Below are 26476 nucleotides of genomic sequence, written 5' to 3' on the forward strand. Positions count from 1 at the left end.
GGTATATAAATAAAATTGATTTGAATTTATGGATTCAGTGGCAGCTTTAGTAATCTCTACTGCTTTGTATTTTTAACATTCCTTGTTAGTTGTTTTGTGTATCCGAATTTTCTCTGTTTTCTCTCAGAAAATTGAACTTCTGTCTGACCGTGAGGTTAAATGTCAACTCTGTAGTCTCTGAGTTAGATAATGGGCTACGTGACGTGTCACATGACAAAAACAAGCTGACCTTATAAGGGCGCCTGCTCTTTTCATTAAAGTGAAGAATTCAGACTGTTATTAGTTTACTGGATTCCTGCTGATATTTAAAGTTCAGGTGGATGACAGAGAGCCAGCACAGCAATAAGTCTCATCTCTCAGATCACCATCAGCAGGATGAATTACATGCATACCAGACAGGATCACTGCATGAAACTGATCCCGGATCAGCTGATATGAACCCAAAGCACAGTGTGTCTGTCTGCGTCAGCTCATCCAGCCTGAAAGACTGCGTTCAAAACACCAACTGGATCAGTAACACTTATCACACACACACACACACACACACACAATGACCGTCAGCACAGGTTAGCAATGAGCTCCTGTTTCTCAGTTAAAAGTATGGACAGACAGTAATGTGACATTTCAGTGAAGGTGACCTCTGACTTTTTAGACATGTCATCACTACAGCATTTGTGTGAAAAAAGGTCACAAAAACCTTTGAACCCTGCATTCTCTGAGAGAGAGTGGAAGGCTTTGCCACATTACAGTAAATTCCTCGAGGCTGTTCCTGGTTTATTCACAAGGATGAAAACTCGTCAGTTAATTTACTGTGTGATAATCTAACCCTACTGAAGTTGGATTGTGAGTAGCCTTTTTTGTCTCATTTCATCCAAACAGGTTCGTTGTGGACATTTGAACAGAGGTCTGCTCTAAAACATGCTTGATCTTTCCAATTTAGTCTTTGTGTACAAGTTTCTATGCAGAAAAATTTAAATGTCACAGTGAAAGTGGAGCTTCTTTAAAGGCACGTCGTGTTTTCATGCAGTGTCAGGCAGAACTGGCCAACATTTCAGTGAGTCTTTCCAGAGAAGCAATAACCCACAATCAGCACATCATTATCAGATATTTAAATAAGCAAATCTATATTTTCTTACCTTCTAAATCTGCCTTCATAATGAATTTAATCAAAGCTGTTTTTAACCCTTTCCTGTCACAACAGGAACTGACTGGAGCTCCTCAGGACTCTCACACTGCTCTGCGTCACCCGCTTCACTCAGGCGACTCACTGCATAAATGTGGAAGATTAAATATGATAATCAAACAGTTGTTTCTGAACAGGTGTGGACTCACAGCTCCACTTGCTGGAGGGTTACAGTCACTTCACCAGAGTGTGAAAAGTACACAAAAAATGACCCAGTTTTAAAGTGTTTTAATTTCTAGGTTTTACAGAGTAAATACGTCCACATGGAGCAGCTACAGCAGTAAAACAAGGTAAGTCCAAAGCTCAGGGTGCAGACTGCTATAAACACTCAGTTTATCCGTTTTTTCTACTCATGGATCCGTGTGATGTCACAGCGGTGACAGTAGCCTGAGCATCCTGCTTTTCAAACCTGTGCATGAGGGGCAATAAAGGGGGAGGCAATAAAACAGAAGGTTTCAGACAGGGGATGAACTGAGAGGCTTCACCACGGCCCAGTGTGAGATACAGCAGGATTATTTTTGACCTGTGAATCATGCAAAGTTGCTCTATGAGAGTCAGAGAAAAAATATGTAGCTAGAAATGAGCATCATGTTCAGCATGTAATTTATGATTAAGCACCTTCTAGGCTTCATATTACATTTTTAATAAAAATGTAATATGAAGTTTCATTTACTTTTGCCATATGTAAACACTTAATCAAAGCCTTACCAGCCATATGATCAAGAGTCCATGTAACCATCATAACAGCTGGATAACAGTATACAGGCTACAGGTGCACTGCATGGACAAAAGCACTGGGCCACACCTGTTAATCTTTGAATTCAGGTGTTTTGTCCCATTGCCACAGTATACAAAATCAAAGAGCTCACTGAGATTAAGCATGATACTGTAACAGGATGCCACCATTGCAACAAGCCAGTTCAAGAAATTCCTTCCTTCCTAAATATTCCGCTCAGTGTAAGTGGTACTATTGCAAAGTGGAAGCATTTAGGAACCACAGCGACTCAGCCACTGAGTGGGGACAGCGAGTGCTGAGGTGTATAGTGCATAAATATAGCCATCACTTTGCTGACTCAATAACTGTAGTGCTCCAAACCTCCTGTTATTAGCACCAGCACAAAAACTGCAAACCAGGAGCTTCAGGGGATGGGTTTCTATGGCTGACCAACTCCTGTAGGTGGAGCTGCAGGTGGCCCAGTGCTTTCACCCATAGAGTGTCGGTTGGTTTAGGTGAGGACAGACTCCTATTTAACCATTCATTTTCTCCACAATACTCAGAACTGAACCGTCACAATAACTGTGCCTAGCATAAACTTAAAAGAGGTTCACTGCATAGCAGAGGTATCAGAGGCTGAGGTGAAGAGTTTAACCTGGGTGAGCAGCAGGAAAGCCAACTGCTCATATGCATTTAGGAACTTAAGCAGAAAAAATTTCAGAGAGATGGACATCAGACTGTGAAGTCAAAACACCAAACTGTAGGCTGGGTTTACCTTTACAACGAATTTACCTGTCACTACTTCACCTGTAAAAATAACCAACTTACCTACCAACATAACCAGTGTATGAGTATGAAAAGAAAAAAAAAAACACAAAAACAATAAAGTTTGACTTAAGTTTGAAATCATTTGTAAGCAAATAAATCATAATTGACCAAAAACGACTTTAAGTGACAGAAACACAAAGAGAGCTGAAGAACAAGTACGACAAACAGCAGCAGGTGAGCTCAGCATCAGGACATCTTCTGGAACACAAACACCAGGTAGATACCTACACAGCAGAGCAGAGACAGGTGAGTGTTAAAATGTGATCATTTAATGAATATCAATGCAAACGTGTTGTCAGCAACGTGTTTCAATAAAGTTTTACAAGAACAACAGACGCCTGTAAAATGTGTGTAACGTTAAAAAGGAAACAGCCAGTGGAAGATCTGCTGACTAAAGAGGTGAATTAGTGGCATGACCGGGTCTGAAAAACATTTCCAGACAGGCTGAGTGTTTCAGCGATGAAGAGGAGGAGTTGATGTGAACAGCTGATGCAGGAGAACAGCTGATGTAGGTGATCAGACAGACTTACTGGTTGCTTCCCACTCAGATCTGCTCAGGGTTCCCTGCACAAACAGGAGCACAGACAGACGGTGTTAAACTGGACCAAACACCAGACGCTGTGAGCTGAGTTTTTCTGAAGCTGCGAGTTTTGAGCACACTCACCACGGGAGCTCTGACGTCAGCTCGGTCGCAGTGCTCTTTAGCATGGCAATACTCCTCTGTGCTGTCTGATGCCTGCTGACCATCCTCACTGGGAAATGGCTGAAAACAAAACAAACTGTTAAAAACGTGCTGAGGACAGAAAACACGTTCACTACGTGATCATCTGCAAAGTGGTGACAGATTAAAAGAAAAACCTTCTGACCTGCAGTGACAGGATCTGCTGGCTGTGATTCTGGCCTTTTCTTTATCTGATCAAATACTTCCATAAGAAAAACTAGTCTTTCTTTCCACCAGAAAGGGGGACTCACTGATGGTTTATTGAAAAATGAAGAATCAGATGAAGTTACATTTTTGGACTGACATGTCACCAGGAATCTACCTCCACCTTCATCCAAACAGTAAACCAGTGAACATATTTTTAAAAAACGAGTTCATCATCCAGCAGAGACTTCATGCAGATCACTGAAGCTGCTCTAGAGCACCGGGGAGGTCAAACGCATCCCTGAAAGGGTTAATTAGAGTTTTTCCTTTAATTTGTCACCATTGGTGTATGCATTCAAAAAATGTGTTCAAATCTTAATTCATATTCTACCTCCAGAGCCATCATCTTCATCATGAGGTTACGATGATGCTCCTTCTTCATCTTTTCCTCAAAGAAATCTGCAAATCTCTGTTTCAGCACCAGCCGCATGTTGTACTGCTTTGCTATGCTGAGACACGAGAAGTAAAAACAGAGTTTGAGGAAGTACTTTCACAGTAAAGTCAGAATATACGAGGATGTGTTACTGTGAGTACTCTTACTGTTCAAACAGAGGAAAGTAGACAAGGAACTCTGGAACGTCGACAACTTCTTCGAGGCTGAAGTGATACTGACATCCGAACAGAGGGTAGGAACCTTTGGACTGAAAGGTCACCTTGAAAACCTCATTGCCAAATGACAGCGAATCAGAAGCCTCCAAACGTTTACTGTGAGGACGGGAGGAGGGGAAGGATGAAGAGGGGAAGGAGGAGACCCTAAGTCAGTGATTCACATTCTTTACATCTCAAACTTTAAAAATGTCTCTAAAATCTCCAAGTATTAAGGTTATGTGATCACATGGCTTAGGTGGAGCAGGTTGTCCACCAATCAGAATACAGGTTTGAGTGGGTATTTTAACCCCCCGCCTCTACGCAGGACGCCAAGTCACCCCAAGTATGGGTAAGCACCTTCATCAGCATCCACAGGTGTGACTATGTGGCCACTGCAAAGGTTGACCATTAAAAAACAAAAAACAGCAGCTCTCACTGAACTTGAACTTTGACCTTACACGAGTTCGAAGGCATCTGGTGTCGTTCCGATGAAGAACCCTCCGGGTTTGAGGCTCTCACAGGCATTTCTCAGCATCATATTGGCCTTCTGCTCACTCTCAAATGAGTAATGATACACAAACTGACAGCTGCAGATGTCAAACTTCCGCTCAGCATCATCCAGCTTCTCTGACAACACCTCCTGCAGGCAGAGGTCAAAGGTCAGGAAGGAAGGAAGGAAGGAAGTGACCAGTCAGATTGATTTATTTGGCCTGAGGAATTCAGTTTCAAATTCAATTTCATTTATAAAGCACAAAATCACAACATCAGTCACCTTACGATGCTTTGTAGTGTAATGGCCCTATAATAATAATAATAATAATAATAACAATAATAAGGAAAAGCTCTTACTTTTATTTTCTACTTATTATTACTGATTATATATGATTACTTTCATTATGCAATATTTATACTATTATATATTATGATATATATAATAAAACCACTGAGCTGTGTGGTGCAGGTGTACCTTCGCGCAGTCTGCTGTGATAAATTCAGCAGTGAAGATTTTCTCATTACGGAAACTCTTTCTTTTCATCTCTTCATAACGAACCTGGCACTGCTCCACAGAAACCCCTGCAATATCTGAAAATAAACATCTGTGATTAATCATCAACATTCTCCAACAACATGAGAATTACTGAGATTATAATGCCTTTGGAACTGAGGACCGGGCACAGGGGACAGAGCACCAGTTACAGAGAACCTAGAACAACTACAGAGGACCGAGGAGCCGGAACGCAAGTCTGTAGTAAAGCCCGTACACAGGTGAGATTCTGAGCCAGATGCTCTCATTAATCAGTCTCTGTGAGGTCTGAGATGATGGGTGGGGTTTGGTTTTACACAAACTGAACAGAGCCAATGTTTCTGGTTGGACAGCAGGACCAGGTGGGTCTTTAAAGGAAGATTTCACTGCTGGTTCTTTACTTTCAGCCACACAGGTGTGTAAAGATGCTGGAGAAATGTGACAATAAAATTCATCGACCATAAAAATCAATAAGTGAATACCTGCACAAACTAGGTGATCAATTCCTCCTCTTCTCCACTTCTGCAGGTCTCCTCCTTTTCCACAACCAAGGTCCAACACAGACACCTCCTGAGACCCCGCCTCCCTCACCTGCTCCAGGATCTCACCTGTCAGTAGAAAAAGACAAACCGTAAAATGAGGGAAAGATCTGATTTTAAAAGCAGCTTCCACACAAGGTGCTGCACAGAGAAAACTAGTACATTTCAAAGGTGAAGCAGCTCAGGTAAGTCACAGAAAAATAAAAAATAATCATAAAAAAGGGAAAGAATAAAAAGTGTTATAATATAAAATCTATAAAAATGGTTAAAAAAAAAAAAGATTGAGAATAAAAATTCTTCAGTGTGTTACATTAACACACACATAGGTAGAACAACACTTTTGATCAGCCAATTCCCTCGCTCTTCTTTTCAAAGTTGAATTACTGCCAATTTTCCTGTCTCTGTGGTCAGCTGCCTTCATCCTACGGTCTGACAGGTTCCCCCATGTTGTTTCCAGCTGATGATAGCAGTCCTGGTTCAGTTCTGGAGCGTCACTCAGACCAGAACCCGCAGCAGGTGAAGAACTTGTTCCTGAGCAGAACCAGGACTACCAGCTGCAGAACAACATGGAGGCAAGACTCAGAGGAGACGAGGCTGATTATTGATCAGTTATTTATTACAAAGGCTAACTTTTATTATTCACCTTTTAAGAAAGCTAGGGTACAGCTCCTTTACTGAGAGGGTGCGTGCACACAAGTCCCACCCCTGCACAGGTGAAACATGGAGACAAACCTTTAGCTGTGGTTTAGACTAAAATAATTTGTCCCTTCCCCGCAAGACTGCAGCCATGTTAAAACTGTAGAAAACAGCTGAGGTCTGTGGTCTGCGTGAAAGAAAAAATGGTTAACTGACTTCCTGCATAAAACACCTCATTTACAGCAGCCCTCTGTGCAAGATTAAAACATTTCATCTGGTTCAGTCTGTTTCTTTAAAGGTTTCTGAGGATTTAAATAAAAGTTTAAAGGATGAAGCTCAGTAATCAGCGTGAAAGCGACAACCTGATGGTTCAAAAGTAAAAGGCCAATAGTCTGTGTTAGTGATTGGTGCAAAACTCGCTGGATGCAGGTCAGTCACTGCTTCAGCTTTCTAAATGCTGGAGTCGAAGTTTAGAAATAAAAAGTCAAACTGGGCGGCTTGTAAACGTGCTGTCAGCTTCATGATGAGCAGTCTGAACCACGTAGGTTTGGAGCAACATCTGAAAGGCTGGAGATGGTCTCCACACTTTGATTCAAACACAGTGATGAAGATGATGCTTCCAGATGTTCGTGATGTGTGACTATCAGGGGACTGTGATGACTGAAGGACTGATGAAGATCCCCCATAATATCAGGAGTGCAGCTGAGGCCACCTGGCTTCAGTGTAATGAAAGATCTTTAAATATGAGAGAGTAGTATTTCCTCTCTTTGGGTTCTCTGTTTCGTTGAAGCAGGTTCATTTGTTCCTGTTCATAAAGTTAGAGCTCAAAAAGTCAATTCCTTACACTCCACTGTTCTCAAGCTGAGTGAATCCTGCTGACTTGTACTGCATGCCCTTCTGAGATGCTTCACATACAGATGTTGTGATGATCAGCTGTTGGTCTGATACAGATGTGATGGCTGATCACAGTTTTGTTGAATTTAAAGCAAAAAAAAAAAAATCACAGCTCTAGTGTGAACACACATGTGATTAGAGATGGGTGTTAACTATGTCAGTGTGCTTACTGATCGCTCCTGGAATGTTGAACTAAGGCAGTATAGTGCATCAATAAACAGCTTTGATCAGGGATCAGTTACCAATCAGAATGCTCTTGAGCCAGTTGTTGAAGTTCCTCATGAAGAAGATTCGGCTTCGACTTCGAGCTGCCAGGCCAACTTCCTGCAGCTGGTTGTAGTGACTCGCCACCTTCACACTGTGATCGAGCACCTGAGGGATCAATACCAGGGATCAACAACAAGGATGACAGCCTCACAACAGCTTAGTACCTGCTGCTATTTATTTAGACTGTTCCATCTGACTGATCTCTCTGAGCTACCCTCAGTAATTACTTCCTCCAAGACATCACAATATCTACTAGACCCCATTCCTCTAAGACTGTGCAGTGAAGTATCGCTTCAGTGAAGTTTCATAATTAACATGGAAGCTAATGCTTCCATTTTAATTATGATCAATCTATCTATATTAATTGAATGTGTACCACAGGCCTTTAACATGGTAATAATTAAACCTCTACTTAAAAAGCCATCACTTGACCCAGCTGTCTTAGCTAATTATAGGCCAATCTCCAACCTTCCTTTTCTCTCAAAGATTCTTGAAAGAGTATTTGTAAAACAGCTAACTGATCATCTGCAGAGGAACGGTTTATTTGAAGAGTTTCAGTCAGGTTTCAGAATTCATCACAGTACAGAAACAGCATTAGTGAAGGTTACCAATGATCTCCTTACAGCCTCTGACAGTGGACTCATCTCTCTGTTTGTCCTGCTAGACCTCGGTGCAGCGATTAGAGCATGCCGTAGGTATTAAAGGTATTGAACTGCAGTGGTTTGAATCTATGTAATATCCAATGTGTTCATGTAAATGGGGAGTCTCACACAGTAAGGTTAATTATGGAGTTCCACAGTGTTCTGTGCTAGGACCAATTCTATTTACATTATTCAATCCCTCCCAAAAGTATTGGAACAGTGAGGCCAATCCCTTTATTTTTGCTGTCAACTAAAAACAAAACACAAATTTGAAACTAAGTATAGACATTCAGCGCTATTTATTGTTTGAATCATCAATGTAACCGGACACAACTGGGCAACAAAACACACCTTTTTAACCAGCACTACTCCCAGAAATAGAAGTGGTCTACTGTGTTCACTATTACTAGCACTGTACTAAATACCTCATTTCAAATAGGTTCAGTATTTATTTAGTGCAATAAACAAGTGCAATATAGTAATCCATTTTGTAATATAATCTTCATATAGTATGTTCTGTGCTCCATTATGTACATATTATTTATGCTGATACATATTGTCTATACTATACACATTGTTTATACATATTTTTTTTATCATTCTACTTTCTACTGTCTCTATATTTTTATTTTACCTCTCATACTTTTTGGTTTTATTGTATCCTAGTTGCTGTTTGTGCTCTGCACAATACTTTTGCCGCTGCTAAACTGAATTTCCCCATCGTGGGAACTTCTTATCCTATCTTATCTTTTAGATGCTGATCTATTTCTTTGAGGGAGGTTAAAGCCAGAGGAGCTGTGACATTTTATATCTCAGTCTGTTCACTGGGTTTATAAACATTTTCAAAATTATCTCAAACTTTTTTTATAGTCATTTATAGTTTTTGTTTGTTTTTTTACTAAATAGTTTTAGATGTGCAGTCCAATTTGATCAAGCTGAATGTGGTTCACAAACTAAAGTGAGTCTTTACCTCATGACATGAAAAGCCTCCTGATGACTGCTTTGTAGAAATATACATAAAACTGCTCTAAACAAATCGATAAATAAAATCAACCTGCTTCTTGCTGGGTGAAATCTCATCTTCCTCATGCCTCCTCTTTGTCCCTGCTTTCTGTCCCAGCTGACCTTCTTCTTCTCTGGTCTGGGTCTCCTCCTTCATCGTTTCTGTTTGAAGAGACTGAAGCTCCATCTGAGAAAGGAAGAGGAAAAGGAGGAAGACAGAAGCATTTTCAGTTTGGCCTGATGAAGCTTTATTTTGCATTGTCAGCTTGACTGAGTTTGAACAGCCTTCACAAAGTGTGTTGTAATACCTGTTCTGATTTTTATAAATGTGTCCCTAAAAAACACCCTCTGTGCAGGCCTTAAACTGGGCCAGAATGATCTGGAATGGTGATCTGACACCTTTAATAACAAACCATTAAATCTGAATTTGACATCATAAAGGCAAAGACTTTTAATGTATTAATAATTTTTCATGTGCTGAAATCTGTGGTTCTTAGCAGATAAACACATACATACCTAAATTTATTTAGATCTATTTTTATATTTTTGGTACAACAACCTTGTGATTTGTTTACAGTTCAGTTCATCAAACCATGGCGTCTATACTGCAGTTATCAGTTAACCGTGGTGAACCGTTACACCTCTCCACTCTAGCCAGGCTGACAAAGTCTCAGAGATCTGCTGAACAGTTGTATGAACAGTTACTTTCAGTACTACTGATATTTATTTAGAATTTTATTTAGACTGATCTGAGTTAACTTCAATACTTACTTCCACCATCGTGTCTATTAGACCCCATTCCTACAAGACTGCTCAAATAAGTCTTACCATTAATTAATGCTTCAATCTTAAATATGATTAATCTATCTTTATGTGCCACAGACTTTTAAGGTGGCAGTAATTAAACCATTACTAAAAAAGCCATCACTTGACCCACCTGTTTTACCTAATTATAGGTCAATCTCCAACCTTCCTTTTCATTCAAAAATTCTTGAAAGAGTAGTTGTAAAACAGCTGTTTCCTCTGCAGAGGAATGATTTATTTGAAGAGTTCCAGTCAGGTTTCAGGATTCAGGATCAGGTTTCACAGAACAGAAACAACATTGCTGAAGGCTGCATATGATCTTCTTATGGCCTTTGACAGTGGACTCTCTGTGCTTGTCCTGCTAGACCTCAGTGCAGCGTTCAATACTGCTGACCATAATATTTTATTACAGAGATTACATGCCATAGGTACAAGCCTGGTTCTGCTGTTGGGTTCTTCTCCTTCCCAATGTCGTGAAGTGCTTGCTCATAGGCGGTTGTTTTGCTTGGTGGGGTTTTCTCTCTAATTATTGTAGGGTCTTTTCTTTACAATATGAAGGACCTTGAGGTGACTGTTGTTATGATCCGGCGCTATATAAATAAAACTTAACTGAATTGAATTGCTTTAGATGGCTGGCCCTAGGTATTAAACTCGCAGCTGTACGTAAAGAAAATCTACCGGAGCTCACTGCAGAAATTTTAACATGGCTTATTTTTATGTGAGTAATTTCCCCGCAATGACTTCTGTGTCACAGAGAAACAGCAGCATCAGTGTTCGTGCAGCAGTGATAGGACCTGAAGACTTAAGTCACAAACAGGAAGTTCACTAGTCTGCAGAAGGACGAAGCAGCTGTGAGGGTCAAAGCAAGGCTGAGGAAACTGTCAGCTTCTATCATTCAAACCACTGTCATCCCTGTTAAAGTGTTTTCATACACACAGCTGCACTTTGACCTTCCATCAGTAACCGGAAGCTGCTGTTTGACTGTAAAGTGACCGTTAGCCGCGGGTGCTAACAGCTAACAGACGGCGCTGTGTTCAGAAAGGAACCGGAAGCAGCCAGAATCGGCGGTTGGATGTAATCCTCCAGCTGCCGCTGCTCTAACAACTCAAATCGACGCTGACTTTGGATAAATGATTAGTTTAAAGATAAAAATAACTCACGGTGCTCTGCGGACACGACGCGTGCGCTCTGAGCCGCTTCCGGGTTTGCCTACGTCATATTTCTGCGTCACCTCATTGAGACAGCAATTTTTTTAATTAAGCAATTGAACAATACAGTCAAATACAAAAAACATATAAGCAAAAAGACAATGACCGTTTGACATTTAAACTTTTTTTAGAAACTAGCAAATACCTCCCTACACAACAGCATAATATTAAAACCTATAAACAGAGAGAGATTAAAATATAATAACAAGAAAACTAGGGTTTATAACAAATTAAGTTCTGATATAATGAGAAAAGTTTGACTACTGGGGCTGTTTTATTTATTTATTTTTTAAGATTTACAAAATAATTAAAAACTAATTTTTTAAAAGCTTTCTCAATTTGAATAGATTTTGTTTAACAACATTTATGGTACCGGAAGCCTGACGGTTCTGGGTGAAACGGGCTTCGGTCACTGTTCTTATCTATGAAGAAACGTGCACTTTAGATTTCTACTGGCTTCTGTGGAGACTTGTGTGCCTTGTGTGGTTACAGCTGATGCTCTGCTTTGTGTTTCTGATAATGCAGACGCCCATAAAGGAAAGCTTGAATTATGTTGTTAATGGCTGTAACTCCAAACACTGATAAACATACATTTGTTCAGACTCTTCCACTGATCCTGTCCTCACAATCCTTCAGTCCGCACACACTGATCACAATCAACCACAATAACTTTACCATCACACATTTTCATTAGCACTTTATTCTGATTGTGTTTCCTTCAGAGTTACTCTGTATATGTAGCAGCTCCAGGACAGGATGTGCACATTTGTGCATGTGCACAACAGGACAGTGCATTCATGCTTTTGACAATTTTTAATAAAATAAGACCCATCAGTGATAGGGATATCCTCCAGCAGTTAATGAAAATATCATCTGCCTCCAGATGATGTTTTCATCTGGAGGTAAACAGACTTTGCTGTGAGAGCATCTTCCTTTGTCACACCAATCCTCTGCATGTCCTCCCTCGCTACATCCATGAATCATCTCTGTGGTCTTGTGCTTTTCCTCCAGCATGGCAGCTCCATCTTCAACATTCTTTGTCTACTATATCCTATATGCCTCCTCTGCACATGTCCAAATGATCTCAGCCTCGCCTCTCTAACGTTGTCTCCAAACTGCTCATCCTGAGCCTCCCTCTGATGTACTCATTTCTAATCCTGTCCATCCTGGTCACTCTCAGTGAACATCTGAACATCTTCAACTCTGCCACTTCCAGCTCCACCTCCTGTCTTTCAATTAGTGCTACCCTACATCACAGCAGGTCTCACTACTATCTTGTAAACTTTCCCTTTCACTCTTACTGCTCTCCTTCTGTCACAAGTCACCCTGACACTCGTCTCCACCCACTTCAACCTGCCTGCACCCTCGTCTTCACCTCTCTGGTCCACTATCCATTGCTTTGGATGGTTGACTCCAGGTATTCAAACTGGTCTACATTCACTACCTCTGCTCCTTGTAGCTTCACTGTTAACACCTGTCTCCCTCTCATTCACACACATGTAGTCTGTCTTGATTCTATTGACTTTCATTCGTCTTCTTCGCTCCAGAGCATACCTCCACCTGCTCCCTGCTCTCACTACAGATCACAATGGTGTCTGCAAACATCATAGTCCACAAAGACCAGTGCAAACAAGAATGGTCTCAGAATCAATCCCTGACGTAATCCCACCCCCATCTTAAACCCACCTGTTACACCTACTGCACACCTCACCACTGTCTTGTTGTACATGTCCTGCACCACCCTCACACACTTGTCTGCCACTGCTGACTTACTCATGCAGTACCACAGTTCGTCTCAGCACCCTATCATACACTTTCTCTAGATCCACAGACACAGTGAAGCTCCTTCTGACCTTCTCTATACGTCTCCAACAACACTCTCAAAGCAAACATCACATCTGTAGTACTCTTTCCCAGCATGAAACCATACTGCTGCTCACTCACAAATTGTGTCAATAAAGTTCTTTCAGTCTGTGTGGTTTAAAGGGACCAAAGCTTCAACACAGGAACTAAACAGTTGAGAAAACAGGTATAGAAATTCAGGTGTGACGATGTTTGTGTAATGTGATTTAAAGTCGAGTTTTAAAGATCCAAAACAAAAAAACACGTCAGCCCACCACTGGACAAAGAAACAGAATCAGGTCACTTTGATTTATTTTATTAACAATGAACGTTATTTTGAGAAAAACAATCAAAGTTAAATAATAACCTCTTAATTTGACAGTCACTGCTTTTCCTGCAGGAAAGGAAAAAGGGTCCTCCGTCAGAACAACCACACACTGACCCCCGCCCACTCCAACACTGTTAACTTCTTTCAGCTCCATGAAGAGCTGCTTCAGTTTAAGCCCTGAGACTCCCATCAGTGAAAACATCAGAGAGAGAGACATGAGTATGAATGACATCATCAGACAGAAATATTAACCTGTCAGAGTTTGTAACAAAGATGGAGGAAGTAGAAAAAAATTTTTAAATATGATTTTTTTTTTCTTCAAATCAGATTGTTTTTGAACTATTGAAACTAAAAGAAAGCTTCAGAATAGCCACCTACATAACAGCCCACAGGTGTTTCAAGATGGCTACAAGGTGGTGAGCCTCGAGGTAGAAGTTTGACTCAGAGAAATCGATGAGGAGGAGAGAGGAAGCTCTGACCAATCACTGATCAGATGTACTGACTGCCTCTAAAAACAGAAACAGGTAAACAGACTCTGCTGCGTCCTGATTGGTGGGAACATCACCATGATGTCATCTGTTTCTAAAATGTCAAAAGGGTCTCTGGCACTTCACTGGCTGGCCATCAGTTGATTGGCTCGTAGGACGCTGCTGCCCTCCTCTTATGGACACAGACCCAGACTCCACCCACCAGTATGAGGATCAGGGGAGTACCCAGACCGACCGCCATGATGGCAACAACCAGCGGAGAGAAGAAGTCGACAGGAGGGGAGCCAACACCCACCAGAAGCGTCCTAAAGGAGAGGAGGATGTGAGAGGTGATTGGTTGAGAGTGAGATTAAAACAAGAAAACAAAAAACAAAACATGAAGTACCAGCTGAGGAAGTGCGTGCTGTTGTAGAATGGTTCCCCAGCCAGACCGAAGCTCACGTTCAGTGCCACACTCTCTGGGTCCGAAAAGAAGCCTCTGATCAGACCGGACGCGGCCATCACTGCCGCTCCACTCTGAGCCCGCGGTGCTGAGTGACGGCACGGTGTGGCGTCCTCCAGAGCTGGGCAGTCATGACGGTACGCCACCGGCTTCCACTGCGCGAAGCCCAGAACGTCGGAGCTGCCGTTCACTGATGACACCCACCGGGACACCTGAGGGGTCACAGGCCAACACAAGACATTCAGTCAAACTTTATTTAACCTGTAGATCCTGGAAGCAGGACCAGAGGCAGAAACATCTGGAAGGGAACCCAAAGTCAATTCATGTTTTTAAAACCTTCTTCTGCCTACTCCAACAGAACTGCTCTCTAAAATAAAAACTGATTCATGTGAACAGCCTTCAAGTTAGGCTTCTCTGTTAGTAGAGTCTGACCAATTTTTGAGACCCATACTGATATTTGGCAATTTAAATATCTGATATCAGCCAATCTTTATTTTCTTTCAGACCCACAAGACATAAGCAGATCTCTCAAACATCTGTTACATGTAGTTAGTTATGAGTCTTTACTAAGCATTTATTGCATTAAATCATTAGTTATTATTAATCTCTGGCTCTCTTCCACAGCATGTCTTTTGTCCTGTCTCTCTCTCCACTTAGCCCCACCCGGTCACGGCAGATGACCCCCCCTCCCTGACAGAGGTTTCTTCCTGTTAAAAGGGAGTTTTTCCTTCCCACTGTCGCCAAGTGCTGCTCTTAGGGGGTCATTTTGACTGTTGGGTTTTCTCTGTAATTATTGTAGGCTCTTTACCTTGGCTCTATATAAATAAAAATGAATTGAACTGAATTAAGATAATATGACAATGCAGGTGAAAAATAATCTTGTATTATCAACTCTGCTTGGATCAGCTGGTTGTTGTTTGTGGCTCCAAACTTGCTGCCAACAGGGAAGGTGTAGCACACCCCCTGGTTGACAAACTGTGTGACATCAACACAAACAGCATGGTTGGAGGGTGTTTCTCCTGTCTCTTGTTTACTTTTTAATTTTCATTATTGTCTATTATTGACTGTTACAAATGCTGACACTGATGAATCAACAAATAGCAAATACTGACTGACATTTCAGCCCCAAACTATAGAAACTACATGAACTTGGAGACATACTTATGGATCTGGACTCTACCAAGTGCTATGGGTATCTACTTGGTTTGTCTTACTTGGACATAACAAGAGGAGTAGGACCCATTGCAGACAAGCTGCCATTCCACCTTCAAGAAAATGGATGTCTATAGGGTCAAAGTAGAATGACCACTACAAAGTACCTTTTCTACCATTTTCTTTCTTTTTGGACTTTGTGCAAAGAGAGAGGCCAAAGCTCATAATGACCCAGTTTTTAACACAATGATTCTCTCCACACATCCACCCAAGAAGGATAGATTTGCAGGGAACAGAACAACACCTGCCTCAGTGCACGAAAACCAATGTGTCAACAGAAAGCAGCAGTGCCCTCTCCACCACAAACCTCACCCTTTACACTCAGTGCATCATGGGAAACCCCCAGCAGCCTAGGCCTATTGCAGTGTAACTAAGGGCTGTTCAGGGTCACCTGATCCAGCCCTAACTATAAGCTTGATCATAAAGGAAAGTTTTAAGCCTAATCTTAAAAAAAGAGAGGGTGTCTGTCTCCCGAATCCAAGCTGGGAGCTGGTTCCACAGAAGAGGGGCCTGAAAGCTGAAGGCTCTGCCTCCCATTCTACTCTTAAGTATCCTAGGAACCACAAGTAAGCCAGCAGGCTGAGAGCAAAGTGCTCTGTTGGGGTGATACGGGACTATGAGGTCTTTAAGGTAAGATGGGGCCTGATTATTCATCTTATTATTCAAGAATAAGGATTTTTAATTCAATTATCTATTTGTTCATTCTGCAGTCTGTGCTGACTGAGCATGCCTGTTCGGGGTTTCTGCTCTGTGTGTGCTGTCTAATCCTGGATGATTTCCTCGTAGGAGACAATAAACTAATTTGGGAAGAAAAACTTGACGCACACCATGAAGTGAGACCGTTACCTTGAATATCGATGGTGTGTACTCATCGTCAATTGATTCGTGGACTTCCATTCTGCTCAGAGGATAATCTCCACCTACTGCTTGCAGCTCCAGCAGGAACCTGGACTGAGCAGCTCGGGCCGGCACGCCATCCAGCCGCAGCTCCAACTGGGAGGAGTTAACAGAGTGCAGTAGGTGGGGCAAGGACTGGCTCCGCCCCTCAGAGTCAAACACTGACAGCTGAAATAATAAATGAAAGTCAGCGTATTAATCACTTTGAATATAGATCAGTCTGAAATCCTAGCATGAGTCACCCTGACAACAGACCTGCAGGCAGAGCGAGCCATTGGTGAAGGAGGCGTCGGCACCACAGAGCAGCGCCGTGTGACCAGACAGGTTGAGGCGGTTCCAGGTGAAGTTCTGTAGGTCGTACGGTGGGAAGAATTCAGAGGTCGGCTCAGCCGTGTTGTTCACGTCATCATACTCCAACAGCTGAGAAAAAAAAAAATTAACTTTAAGGTTTGTCCAGTGCAAGGACTCCTTAAAGATTTAAGGTGGACTGAGACAGTTCTGACCCGGCTGAAGACGATGGCACTGCTGTATAGCACGCTGCTTTCTGGCTCCACCTTCAGGCTGCCACTGGTGTTAGGAGCCAGAAACTGAGTCCAGTTCACCTGAGACACAAAGCACACCTGAGGTCAGAATATTAGGAACAGTCTTGTGACTGTGACAAAGAGAAACACCCGCATGGCTGAAAAGTTAGTGCCATAAAAACACATCAATGAGCTCCCCCCAGCTCTTCCAAATAATGCACTACCTGCTAACATAAAATCTGCATCATTAAACAGCATCGTATAAAGTGCATTCAGAACTGCCCCAAAGCACGAGGAGCAGCTTTAGGTGTTGTGTCAACTGTGCTCGATGAGACGAGTGCTGCAAAATCAGTGACACAGCTGCACCTGCTGATGTTACTTCAGCTGAAGAAGACCAGTTCATTGACATGTCCTCTGACCCCACCCTCAGGCTGATGTTTGCCGCTCAGACACTGAGTGAATTCTGGCTTGGGGGGGAGAGGGAACACCCACTCACGGGACAGAGAGCCATGGGCATTCCACTTCCCTTTGGCACCTTCTGGAACATGGAAACCAAAGCATGGCGCCGGGCTGAACGCTGAGCGCAACCCGAGAGTGGGAGCACTGGGTCTCAGCCCCAGTGAAAACCAGCCACAGTGACTTCAGCTCTCTCTAACAACTGTTTCTGAATCTGTTCCCTTTCACACAGACTGAACTTCACTGTTGAATTTCTGGCAAAGTACAAACTGCTTCATTTGTCTCCATGTTTGAAAAAAGCACAGAGTGATGAAGCAGTTATTGAGAAATTAATGTTAATGAGTTTGGTGCCATTGAAATTAAGTTAGACTGGGGAGCGGCAGGAAGCACTGAAGACGCTTTAAAGCGTGAAAACAACCTGCTGAGGTCACTGACGCCCTGCAGGAAACGGCCCTCCGGTTTTGTTGGGTTTGACACCTCAGACGGATTTTCAAACTGCAAGTGTGCCTGTAGCGTTCCTTGATGTGGTGTGCATGTTAGTGTGGACTGTGGAGCCCGTACAGGTGGAACAGCGTGCAGGTTTACTGCAGTGCAGGTATTAAATTTAATAACCCTTTCTGAAGGCATTCTCTCTGAGTCCCGCAGGCCAGAACAAACCAACACACTTGGGACATTTCCTCCAGATTTGTATTTTTTTTAAAGTCTGGGTTTTATTCTTATTTCAAAAAGCAAGCCGTTTTCACACCTGCTTTTAGTTCCAGTCACTAGAAGCACCCTGATGATGATGATGATGATGATGATGATGATAAGCAGAGAGCCACTCTGCTCTCACTCACACTCTCACATCCTCAGCTTTTCTCTGATGACATCACACTGATGTCACTGATTTCCTGGTCATACCTGGACATTAGAAGAAGAGGAGTTGGTGTGGACGAACAGCAGCGTTGGTGCCCCCTGGCTGCAGAACAGGAAATGCAGCGTGTCATTGTCTCCCACTGCTCTCACGTGCAGCAGGTCGCCAAGGGGAGGGGTCGAATTCGAGCCAGGATTCACCTGTATGAAAAGCTGCACCACAGAAGAAGAAAACGAGCTAAGAATGTTTCATCAATGAGTGAAAAATCAATCATCGTGATCAGAGCACTGATTTTCCCTCAGCAGGATGATCAGTCAGCTGATCATCATCAGCTGACTGATCTGTTTCAGCTGAGTATGTGAGGCACTCAAACAGAAAGTTTAATCTCACTAACTCTGTGCATGCGTACAGCGGGTTTCAGCTGCTCTCTGATTGTGTGATTTGAAGGGGGTCTACCTGCTACTCATATTTATTAATCTGATCAAAGCTTTCAGAAATCAGCTCCGGTCTGATCGACCAGACACCACAAGCTAAACTATCAGATCTATAACCCGCACAACAGCTGATCAGCTATCAAACACACTGTCACTTCCGGATTCCCCACCCGCACCCTCACGCTGATCAGCTCCTCTGGTGGTCTGACCCGGTTCCGACTGCACCTGTGGACTCACCTGTCTGTGCCCGGGATCCGCGGAACACGTTACAATGACGGCACACAGCACGAGGAACCCGCCGCTCCGCGTATTCCCGGTCGCCATCATCGCTGTTGTGGGACCGGGTCACATGATCCGCGGTTTCCCTGAAGTCAGCTGAGCTGGCTGCCACAAATCAGCCAATCAGAGCTGAGCCGACGTCACCCACTCAGGCCAATCAGAGCTTCGATTTAAAGAAAACAAACCTGTAGAAATATTAGTTTGGTTCCGTTTTTCTCACCGTTATTTTTCCTCTGACTTTTGGTTCTTGCATTTGATGTTTAGGAACCATCTCTGTGGTCTGAACTAAATAGATCCAAAGTGAGTTTTTAAAAGCAGCTCCAGTTTGATTGTAATCTGATTACATTTCACATTGAAACGTGTTCACAGATTGAGATTCAGTCATTAAAGGATGCCAAACAAAATTTTAAAGGTTCAGAGTCAGAACCTCGACATATTTTCACTGACAGTCACCTAAATCAGTCTCAGTGGGTCGACCCAGAACCAGATCCACCCGAAGGAATCATAGGCTCCATCACGGATCTGCATACCAGGTCCGGGTCCACTTGAACACCAGGATGGATCCAAACTGGATAAGGAAAAGGATGGTGTGGGGTTGTTTTTCAGGAGCTGGGTTAGGCCCCTTACATCCAGTGAAAGGAACTCTTAATGCTTCAGCATACCACGATAGTTTGGACAATTTCATGCTCCCAACTTTGTAGGAGCTTCACAAATAAGCTTCTGGAAGAATGGTTAAAAATTCCCTTAAACACTCCCAAACCTTGTGGATAGCCTTCCCAGAAGAGTTGAAGCTTTTATAGCTGCAAAGGGTGGGCTGATATCATAGTAAACACTATGGATTAAGAATGGGATGCCAATAAAGTTCATATGTGTGTGAAAGCAGACAAGCGAATGCTTCTGGCAATAGAGTGTATATTATTATTGTCCCAAATTAAAGACTTAATGCTGTAATCTGACTAACCATTACCAGGCATTGGGCTGCCACACAGACACCAGGGGAAATAAATGTGTTAACACACACAGAAAGGGAAAACTGAATGTGCTCTAACAGCTAAACACATTAATTCCACTAATTCCATTCTCCTTATAACCAACACTTTTATTCTTCTTTTGAGTTTAATGGTAGTTGGCAAACCAACTTAGATCTGCATTACTGCCACCTACTGGACTGGAGTGTGGAACAGGAACTGGACAGAAAAATAAGATTCTTTCTATTAAACCAATTCTTCTCACAAATCTCATCAATTGACCATAAACTTGCAACAGTGCCTTTTCTATAAGTTCTTCCAACATGAAGTTAATCTTCAGCAGTTTAAAAGTTGTCCTATGATTGTACCTTACAATATAAAGCACCTTGAGACAAGTGTTGTGATTTGGCGCTATATAAAATTGAATTGAACTTTTAACCTCTTCCTGTTCTGGCCTTAGGCCCAACGCTCTAATAGGACATGCTAGACAGATTCAGGTTGGAGTGCACACACTGCCCAGTAGGTGCTTCCTCATCAACTACAGTGTTTTATTAAGACCTGTATGTTCTATCCTGAGACAGGTGAGTATTACCTCGCCCACCAATAGGTGGAGGTAGGTTATGTTTGATGGAGGTTATGTTATGTCTGTTAGCAGGATAACTCGAAAAATTATGAATGGATTTTGATGAAAATTTCTGGAGTTGTTGGGGGTGATACAAGGAACCACTGATTAAATTTTTGTGGTGATCCAGATCCAGGATTTTGTAAAAGGATTCTTTACCATTGTGAGATAGGGACAATAGTCACATATTTGTGTCTAACCTTATGAGGATAAGTCAAAACCTTGTAAAAAAAAATAAAAAATTAGGGTGCAACCTGACCATCAGTTTATAGCAAAGCTTGTTCATGATTGAAGGAGGATTCTGGATCTAATGATCCAGAAGGTTATTTATGTTGGATGATGACATTGGGTAGTATCTATTGCAGTGTGGTATAGGCATTATTATCAGGCTGTCCTAAAAGCTCCCTGAAAAGCCTTCAGCTGATCCAAAATGCTGCAGCTAGAGTACTGACAGGGACTAGAAAGAGAGAGCAGATTTCTCCCATATTGGCTTCTCTTCATTGGCTCCCTGTTAAATCTACAATAGAATTTAAAATCCTTCTTCTCACATACAAGGTCTTAAATAATCAGGCCCCATCTTAACTTAAAGACCTCATATCACCCCAGTAGAGCACTGCTGGATTACTTGTGGTTCCTCGGATACTTAAGAGTAGAATGGGAGGCAGAGCCTTCAGCTTTCAGGCCCCTCTTCTGTGGAACCAGCTCCCAGCTTGGATTCAGGAGACAGACACCCTCTCTATTTTTAAGATTAGGCTTAAAACTTTCCTTTTTGATAAAGCTTATAGTTAGGGCTGGATCAGGTGACCCTGAACCCTCCCTTAGTTACGCTGCAATAGGCCTAGGCTGCTGGGGGGTTCCCATAATGCACTGAGTGTTTCTTCTTTATTCACCTCTTTTCACTCTGTTTATAATCCACTCTGCATTTAATCATTAGTTATTATTAATCTCTGGCTCTCTTCCACAGTGTGTCTTTTGTCTCCCGCCCCTCAGCTCCAACTATTCACAAAAGATGGCTGACCTTCCTTGAGTCTGATTCTGCCAGAAGTTTGATCCTGTTAAAAGAGAGTTTTATTCCCACTGTTGTCAAGTGCTTGCTCATAAGGGGTTGTTTGGATTTTCTCTGTTTTATTTTATGGTCTATACCTTACACTATAAAGTGGCATTGACAAACAATGACTCTCTAAGGAGGAGGGAAGGCGTCTGCCTGGCATCAAATACAGCAACTTAACGAGGCTTCATTGAGTGCAGGTGTGTCTGGCTGCTGAAAGGAAAAAACAGCCCACCCCAGCTGCTGTACAAAATGAGGAACACAGCAGACAGGGTTTGTCTTGACAAACAGTGTCTCTCAGCCTCTGTGTGCTTTGTAGACATTATAATTCTCTGAACTACTGCTTGTGCTCACTCGTAATGAATCAGTGTCTCTTTTCAACTGTTTGAACGCTCTGCTTCTGTTCTTGACTGCTTTACTACAGTCCTCATTCCACCAAGGCTGCTGTTTTTAACCCCGCCCCCTACAATCCTTGGAACTGTTTCTTCTGCTGTCTGCTTGATTACTGCCACCAGCTTTCTGTTAAAAACCTTTACACCACTAATATGTTCCCTGAGAAGACCCTCACACCAAGCCCCACATAACACCGGAAACTCTTCCAAGTTTGCCCTGCCAAAACTGCACCTCTGTGCTTTCAACAGTACTTCTTATTGAACGTCAGTATGTATCTACGTTAATCAGTATAGGGTAATGATCACTACCAATTGTGGTGTTACAGAGTACCTCTCATTTAGCAATACCTCCCCCTTCCAGAGTTGTCAGTGTTACATCTACTGTGCTATCAGTATTTAGTAGACAGCTATATCTAGTATCTTTCTTCAAATGTTGACTAGATTTCATTAATCCACAGAGAACATGGAACAACATGGCTTGCTCTAAATACGCAGACATATATATCTTTGAATAGCACGACAAAATGTAAATGGGGAAATTGCACAAAATGCAAGGGTTTATTTTTTCTTCTGAAATAACATTAGTGACAGCGCACACATTTCCTGTGTTATGGACTCTTTAAGTTGGTGTGCAAAATTTCACTAGATGTCAGCAGATCACAGTCAGCTGAGTTTTGTTTTTTTCATAGCCCTCCCAACTCAAGTGCATAATCCTAGCTACTGTAGGACATCAGTCAGCCAAGAGAGCTAAAATAATACATTTAGACTATACCTCATAATGATTGCAGTGTGTTTCTAGTACTGTCTGGATCAGATCCGGATCAACCCCAGAGTTTTTCCCCTATCTATGGAAGGCCATCAGGCCAGTTTACCTGAGCTATGAGAAGCATCCACCTTTATTTCCCCTGGAGGAGGCTGTAAATCTTTGTGAAAGGAGTCTGATATGAGTCAATGAGTCAGGAAACCTCACTTTTGTCTGATGACAGTGATGCTGAACCTTTCTGTCAGTAAGAGCTCCTGTTTTTGTCACCATTAGTGAAACTGTCAAGGGGGTGTAACTTTGTTGGACTGATGCTTAGTAAATAAACTCACATACGATGTGAGAATCTAATGTACAACTTTCTAATCAGAGAAAAGTGTGATTTTTAGGACACTCAAGCCTAACATTTGCTGGCATAGTGTTAGATTATAACTAGCAGCCGTTGTTTAGATGGCTCCTGTCAGCTCTATGGAGACATGAGAATCACAGGTCTGATCTGCTGACATTAAGTAAAGCCAACAATATCAGGAATAAGCATGCATGTTTATGCATGTTTGAGCCCTGACTTTAGTTCAGGAGATGAAGCTTGAGGGGAGAGAGAAGATCCTGATCACTTTGTGTCTTTCTTTCACGGTTTTGCTTTGGTGAAGGGGACCCCTCTCTAGCCACATACATAAAACGCCATTAGTAAGAAGGGAGATGTCCTTCCTGTCCACTGTGTTAAAAATATGGTGAGGGAAACATGGAGACTTCCACACACCGGTACCCACTCCTATGTATCATCAAATAACTAAAATTATTCTGCGCTCTGATCCCAGGTTAGAACAGTGCAGCTAATGTTAGCAGAGCTAGCAACTTTCTTTACTGCGTCCTGTCAGAGCAGTGCTGCCAGCTGCTGGTGGGAGGCTGAATAGCACTTCACAAGAAACAGCAGGTGAAAATAAACCTGAAGAGATTTTGTACTTCCTCTGACCATAAAAAGGACAACACAGAGGAGGATTCAAAGCTAACTTTATTAACTGCTGTTGCATTTCATTGAGTCATCTGATCCACACACACACACACACACACACACACACACACACACTCCACACAAGGAGTGACTGACGTGGATCTAGAATGACGTAGACTAACGATGACCTACTCAGCACCCTGTCCTCCCATCTGCTCCTCTTTGTCCTTCTTCTTGTGACCAGAGACTATGTCATCAATACGCAGCAACAAGATAGCCGTCTGCAAACACAGAGGGATATCAGTATCAATCACACTATTGATCACTATTCATCAGTATCAATTAGTATGTATAGTGTGTTGGTAGTTCTGACCTCGACGGCGGTCTTGTAGGTCTGAGCTTTGACAGCAAGTGGTTCCCAAATTCCGAGAGCTGACATGTCGGACAGACAGCCGCTCTCGCCATCCACACCCCAACACACACTGTTATCCTGTGTGTGTTTGGCCTGAACACACACAGAGAAACACATACATTAACACAAACAGCTGACTTTTCAACAAGAAACATTTACTGTGATAAACAGCTGAAATAAAGTTTTATTACTGTAACCTCAGTGGTCACAAAAAGTTTTGCATACCCTCAGTGATGTCAGCACGCGGATGGTGGAGGCACCACAGTTCTGGATCAGCGTTCGGGGAATGACCTCAAGTGCCTGGGCCACGGCGCGGTACGGCCACTGTTCAACGCCAGTGAGAGCGCGGGAACGCTCCATCAGCCGCTTCGAAACCGCCATCTCTACGGCACCACCGCCCGGCAGTAGGAAGGGGTCGAGCAGAACGTTACGGCACACTTGCATGGCATCCTGCAGGTTCCTCTCCACTTCCTGTGGACAGAGACGGTGTTAAGAGACCCAAGCAATGCCTGGTTTTACTGATCAATTGACTAATTGATCAGTGAACTGATTGATCAGTTGCTTGGCTGATCACCACTCACTGCCAGGATCTCCTTGCTCGCCCCCCTCAGCAAGATGGTGCAGGCTTTGGGGTCCTTGCACTCAGTGATGAAGGTGAAGTACTCGTCTCCTATCTTCTTCACCTCAAACAGTCCTGCCCCCACACCCACATCCTCCTCACGCAGCTCGTCCGTCCGACTTACGATGCGGGCGCCACATGCCCTGAGACAGAGAGAGAGAGAGACAGAGAGTGTTAACTGCAGCTTGTTCACCCTCACACACACTTCCTGTCTGAGGAGTTGAGAGCTGATTGGCTGCTGTGTACCTGGCGATGCGGTTATTGTCAGTCTTCCTGACACGGCGGATGGCGGTGATGTTGGCCTTCACCAGGTAATGCTGAGCGAGATCTGACAGGAAACAGGAAGAAAATGTTATGCCGTATTTTTAATATGCGAGTTTATTTCAGGTGACTGGTTAAACGTCTCTGCTGTCAGGTTTCACAAACATGTTACAGTGCTCAACATCATCTCAACGCTTCAGTCATTCTCTGCTTTATGTCCAGCTGAGCCTCAGGTGACCTGCAGGTGAGGCATACCTGAGATGCCCTTTTCGGTAAAGAGCAGGTCTGGTTTGAGACGGATGATGTCCTCACAGATCTGCTGGATGTACTCTTCCTCCATCTGCAGGATCCGGGCAAAGTCTTCCTCCTTACTGATCTCTATGTCCGTCTGCAGGGAGCAGTGCCACAGTGCACACAAACACATACATATACACACACACAGACATTAACACAAGTAACACACACACACGGAGTTACAGTTAGAGAGAGAGTGTGTGTGTGTGTCACCTGACTCTCTCCCTTCTTGTATTCAAGTGAGCAGTCAAGCAGGACGATTCGCGGGTTCTTGATCATCCTCTTCATCCTTGGGTGCGTCACGTCTTTGTTGATCATCACTCCTCTGAGCACGCACGAGTCCTCGATTATGCCGCCTGGAACCTGGATGTGGCACAGCATCATGGGAAACAGAACAGGTAAAACTTTATTAACAAACAGCCTAATCGCAGGTGCCCCTTCTCCTTGATTTAAAGTGACTGGCCCATCATGGCAATGGCGGCGGCCGTGTGAGGCTCATACCTTCTCCACCTTGGCATACTTCTTGATGTCGATCTCTTTACGGCCGTTCTCCTCCAGCTCCACGGTGCGCACGGCATCCAGCGCGATGTTGCATGCCAGCTCAGACCAGCGGCTCAGAGCTTTGGTGTTGATAGCTGAGTGAACAATCTTCAGCATCATGGAGCGGTCTGACGTGTCCACAGGGGTGCTACAGGGAAAGGGCACAGTTACAAACAGCACAGTACATGGTGACATCATCATAGCTGGAACAGCTGGGTATTACCTGATCTCCTTCAGCGTGTCCAACACGTCCTCCAGTGCCCGGCGGTACGCACTGATAATCACCGTCGGATGCATCTGCTGTTCCAGGAACTGCTCGGCCACTGCCAGCATCTCGCCCGCTGACAGTCGCACAGGTGTGACAGGGAAAAGAGAGAGAGAGAGAGAGAGAGAGAGAGAGAGAGAGAGAGAGAGAGAGAGAGGTGTTAGATCAACTGTGAGATCATGTGACCTGACAGTTCGTTTCTCCACCACTTCCTCACCCAGGATGATGACCGAGGTCGTCCCATCTCCCACCTCCTCATCCTGCGTGCGGCTGATTTCAATCATGGACTTTGCTGCCGGGTGCTGCACCTGGATCTGTTGCCATGGAAATGCCATAT

The 26476-nt window shown here is 43.2% G+C and overlaps 3 protein-coding genes across 6 annotated transcripts in view; all 3 read right to left on the reverse strand.

Annotated features, from left to right (window-relative positions):
• Positions 1-531: 531 nt before the first annotated feature.
• cct3 (chaperonin containing TCP1, subunit 3 (gamma)) overlaps positions 532-26476 on the reverse strand; it is a 29542-nt gene continuing 3597 nt past the window's right edge. Inside the window, exons 5-15 of one of the 2 annotated variants that reach the window (XM_030741946.1) lie at positions 26357-26453; positions 26098-26215; positions 25836-26022; positions 25548-25697; positions 25296-25428; positions 25026-25107; positions 24742-24922; positions 24386-24631; positions 24122-24253; positions 23847-24029; positions 532-550 (exon numbers count right to left, since the gene is read on the reverse strand). In XM_030741946.1, the coding sequence (XP_030597806.1) occupies positions 23937-24029; positions 24122-24253; positions 24386-24631; positions 24742-24922; positions 25026-25107; positions 25296-25428; positions 25548-25697; positions 25836-26022; positions 26098-26215; positions 26357-26453 (1419 nt within the window). In that variant the 3' untranslated portion in view covers positions 532-550; positions 23847-23936. Of the gene's footprint in view, positions 551-23846; positions 24030-24121; positions 24254-24385; positions 24632-24741; positions 24923-25025; positions 25108-25295; positions 25429-25547; positions 25698-25835; positions 26023-26097; positions 26216-26356; positions 26454-26476 lie in introns of those variants that run through there. The other variant, XM_030741947.1, reaches the window with a different exon arrangement.
• Positions 1397-11272, reverse strand: rnmt (RNA (guanine-7-) methyltransferase). 2 transcript variants are annotated; one of them, XM_030741969.1, is made up of 11 exons: positions 11207-11272; positions 9295-9429; positions 7575-7704; positions 5746-5871; positions 5207-5322; positions 4698-4879; positions 4192-4356; positions 3983-4100; positions 3391-3489; positions 3257-3290; positions 1397-2950 (listed from the first exon to the last, which is right to left on the reverse strand). In XM_030741969.1, the coding sequence occupies exons 2-11, from the start codon at positions 9427-9429 to the stop codon at positions 2913-2915; spliced, it is 1143 nt and encodes a 380-aa protein (XP_030597829.1). In that variant the 5' UTR covers positions 11207-11272; the 3' UTR covers positions 1397-2912. The 2 variants fall into 2 exon arrangements, with proteins under 2 accessions (XP_030597829.1, XP_030597830.1); XM_030741970.1 differs by lacking the exon at positions 11207-11272 and adding an exon at positions 10180-10252.
• glmp (glycosylated lysosomal membrane protein) lies at positions 13742-19094 on the reverse strand. Of its 2 annotated transcripts, XM_030741967.1 has the most exons (7): positions 18965-19094; positions 18341-18505; positions 16967-17065; positions 16719-16883; positions 16413-16631; positions 14298-14566; positions 13742-14217 (listed from the first exon to the last, which is right to left on the reverse strand). In XM_030741967.1, exons 1-7 carry the CDS (start codon positions 19052-19054, stop codon positions 14049-14051), a joined length of 1176 nt encoding a protein of 391 aa, XP_030597827.1. In that variant the 5' UTR covers positions 19055-19094; the 3' UTR covers positions 13742-14048. The 2 variants fall into 2 exon arrangements, with proteins under 2 accessions (XP_030597827.1, XP_030597828.1); XM_030741968.1 differs by lacking the exon at positions 16967-17065.

The sequence above is a fragment of the Archocentrus centrarchus genome, chromosome 11 (assembly GCF_007364275.1).
Source record: "Archocentrus centrarchus isolate MPI-CPG fArcCen1 chromosome 11, fArcCen1, whole genome shotgun sequence".
Classification (NCBI taxonomy): Eukaryota; Metazoa; Chordata; class Actinopteri; order Cichliformes; family Cichlidae; genus Archocentrus; species Archocentrus centrarchus.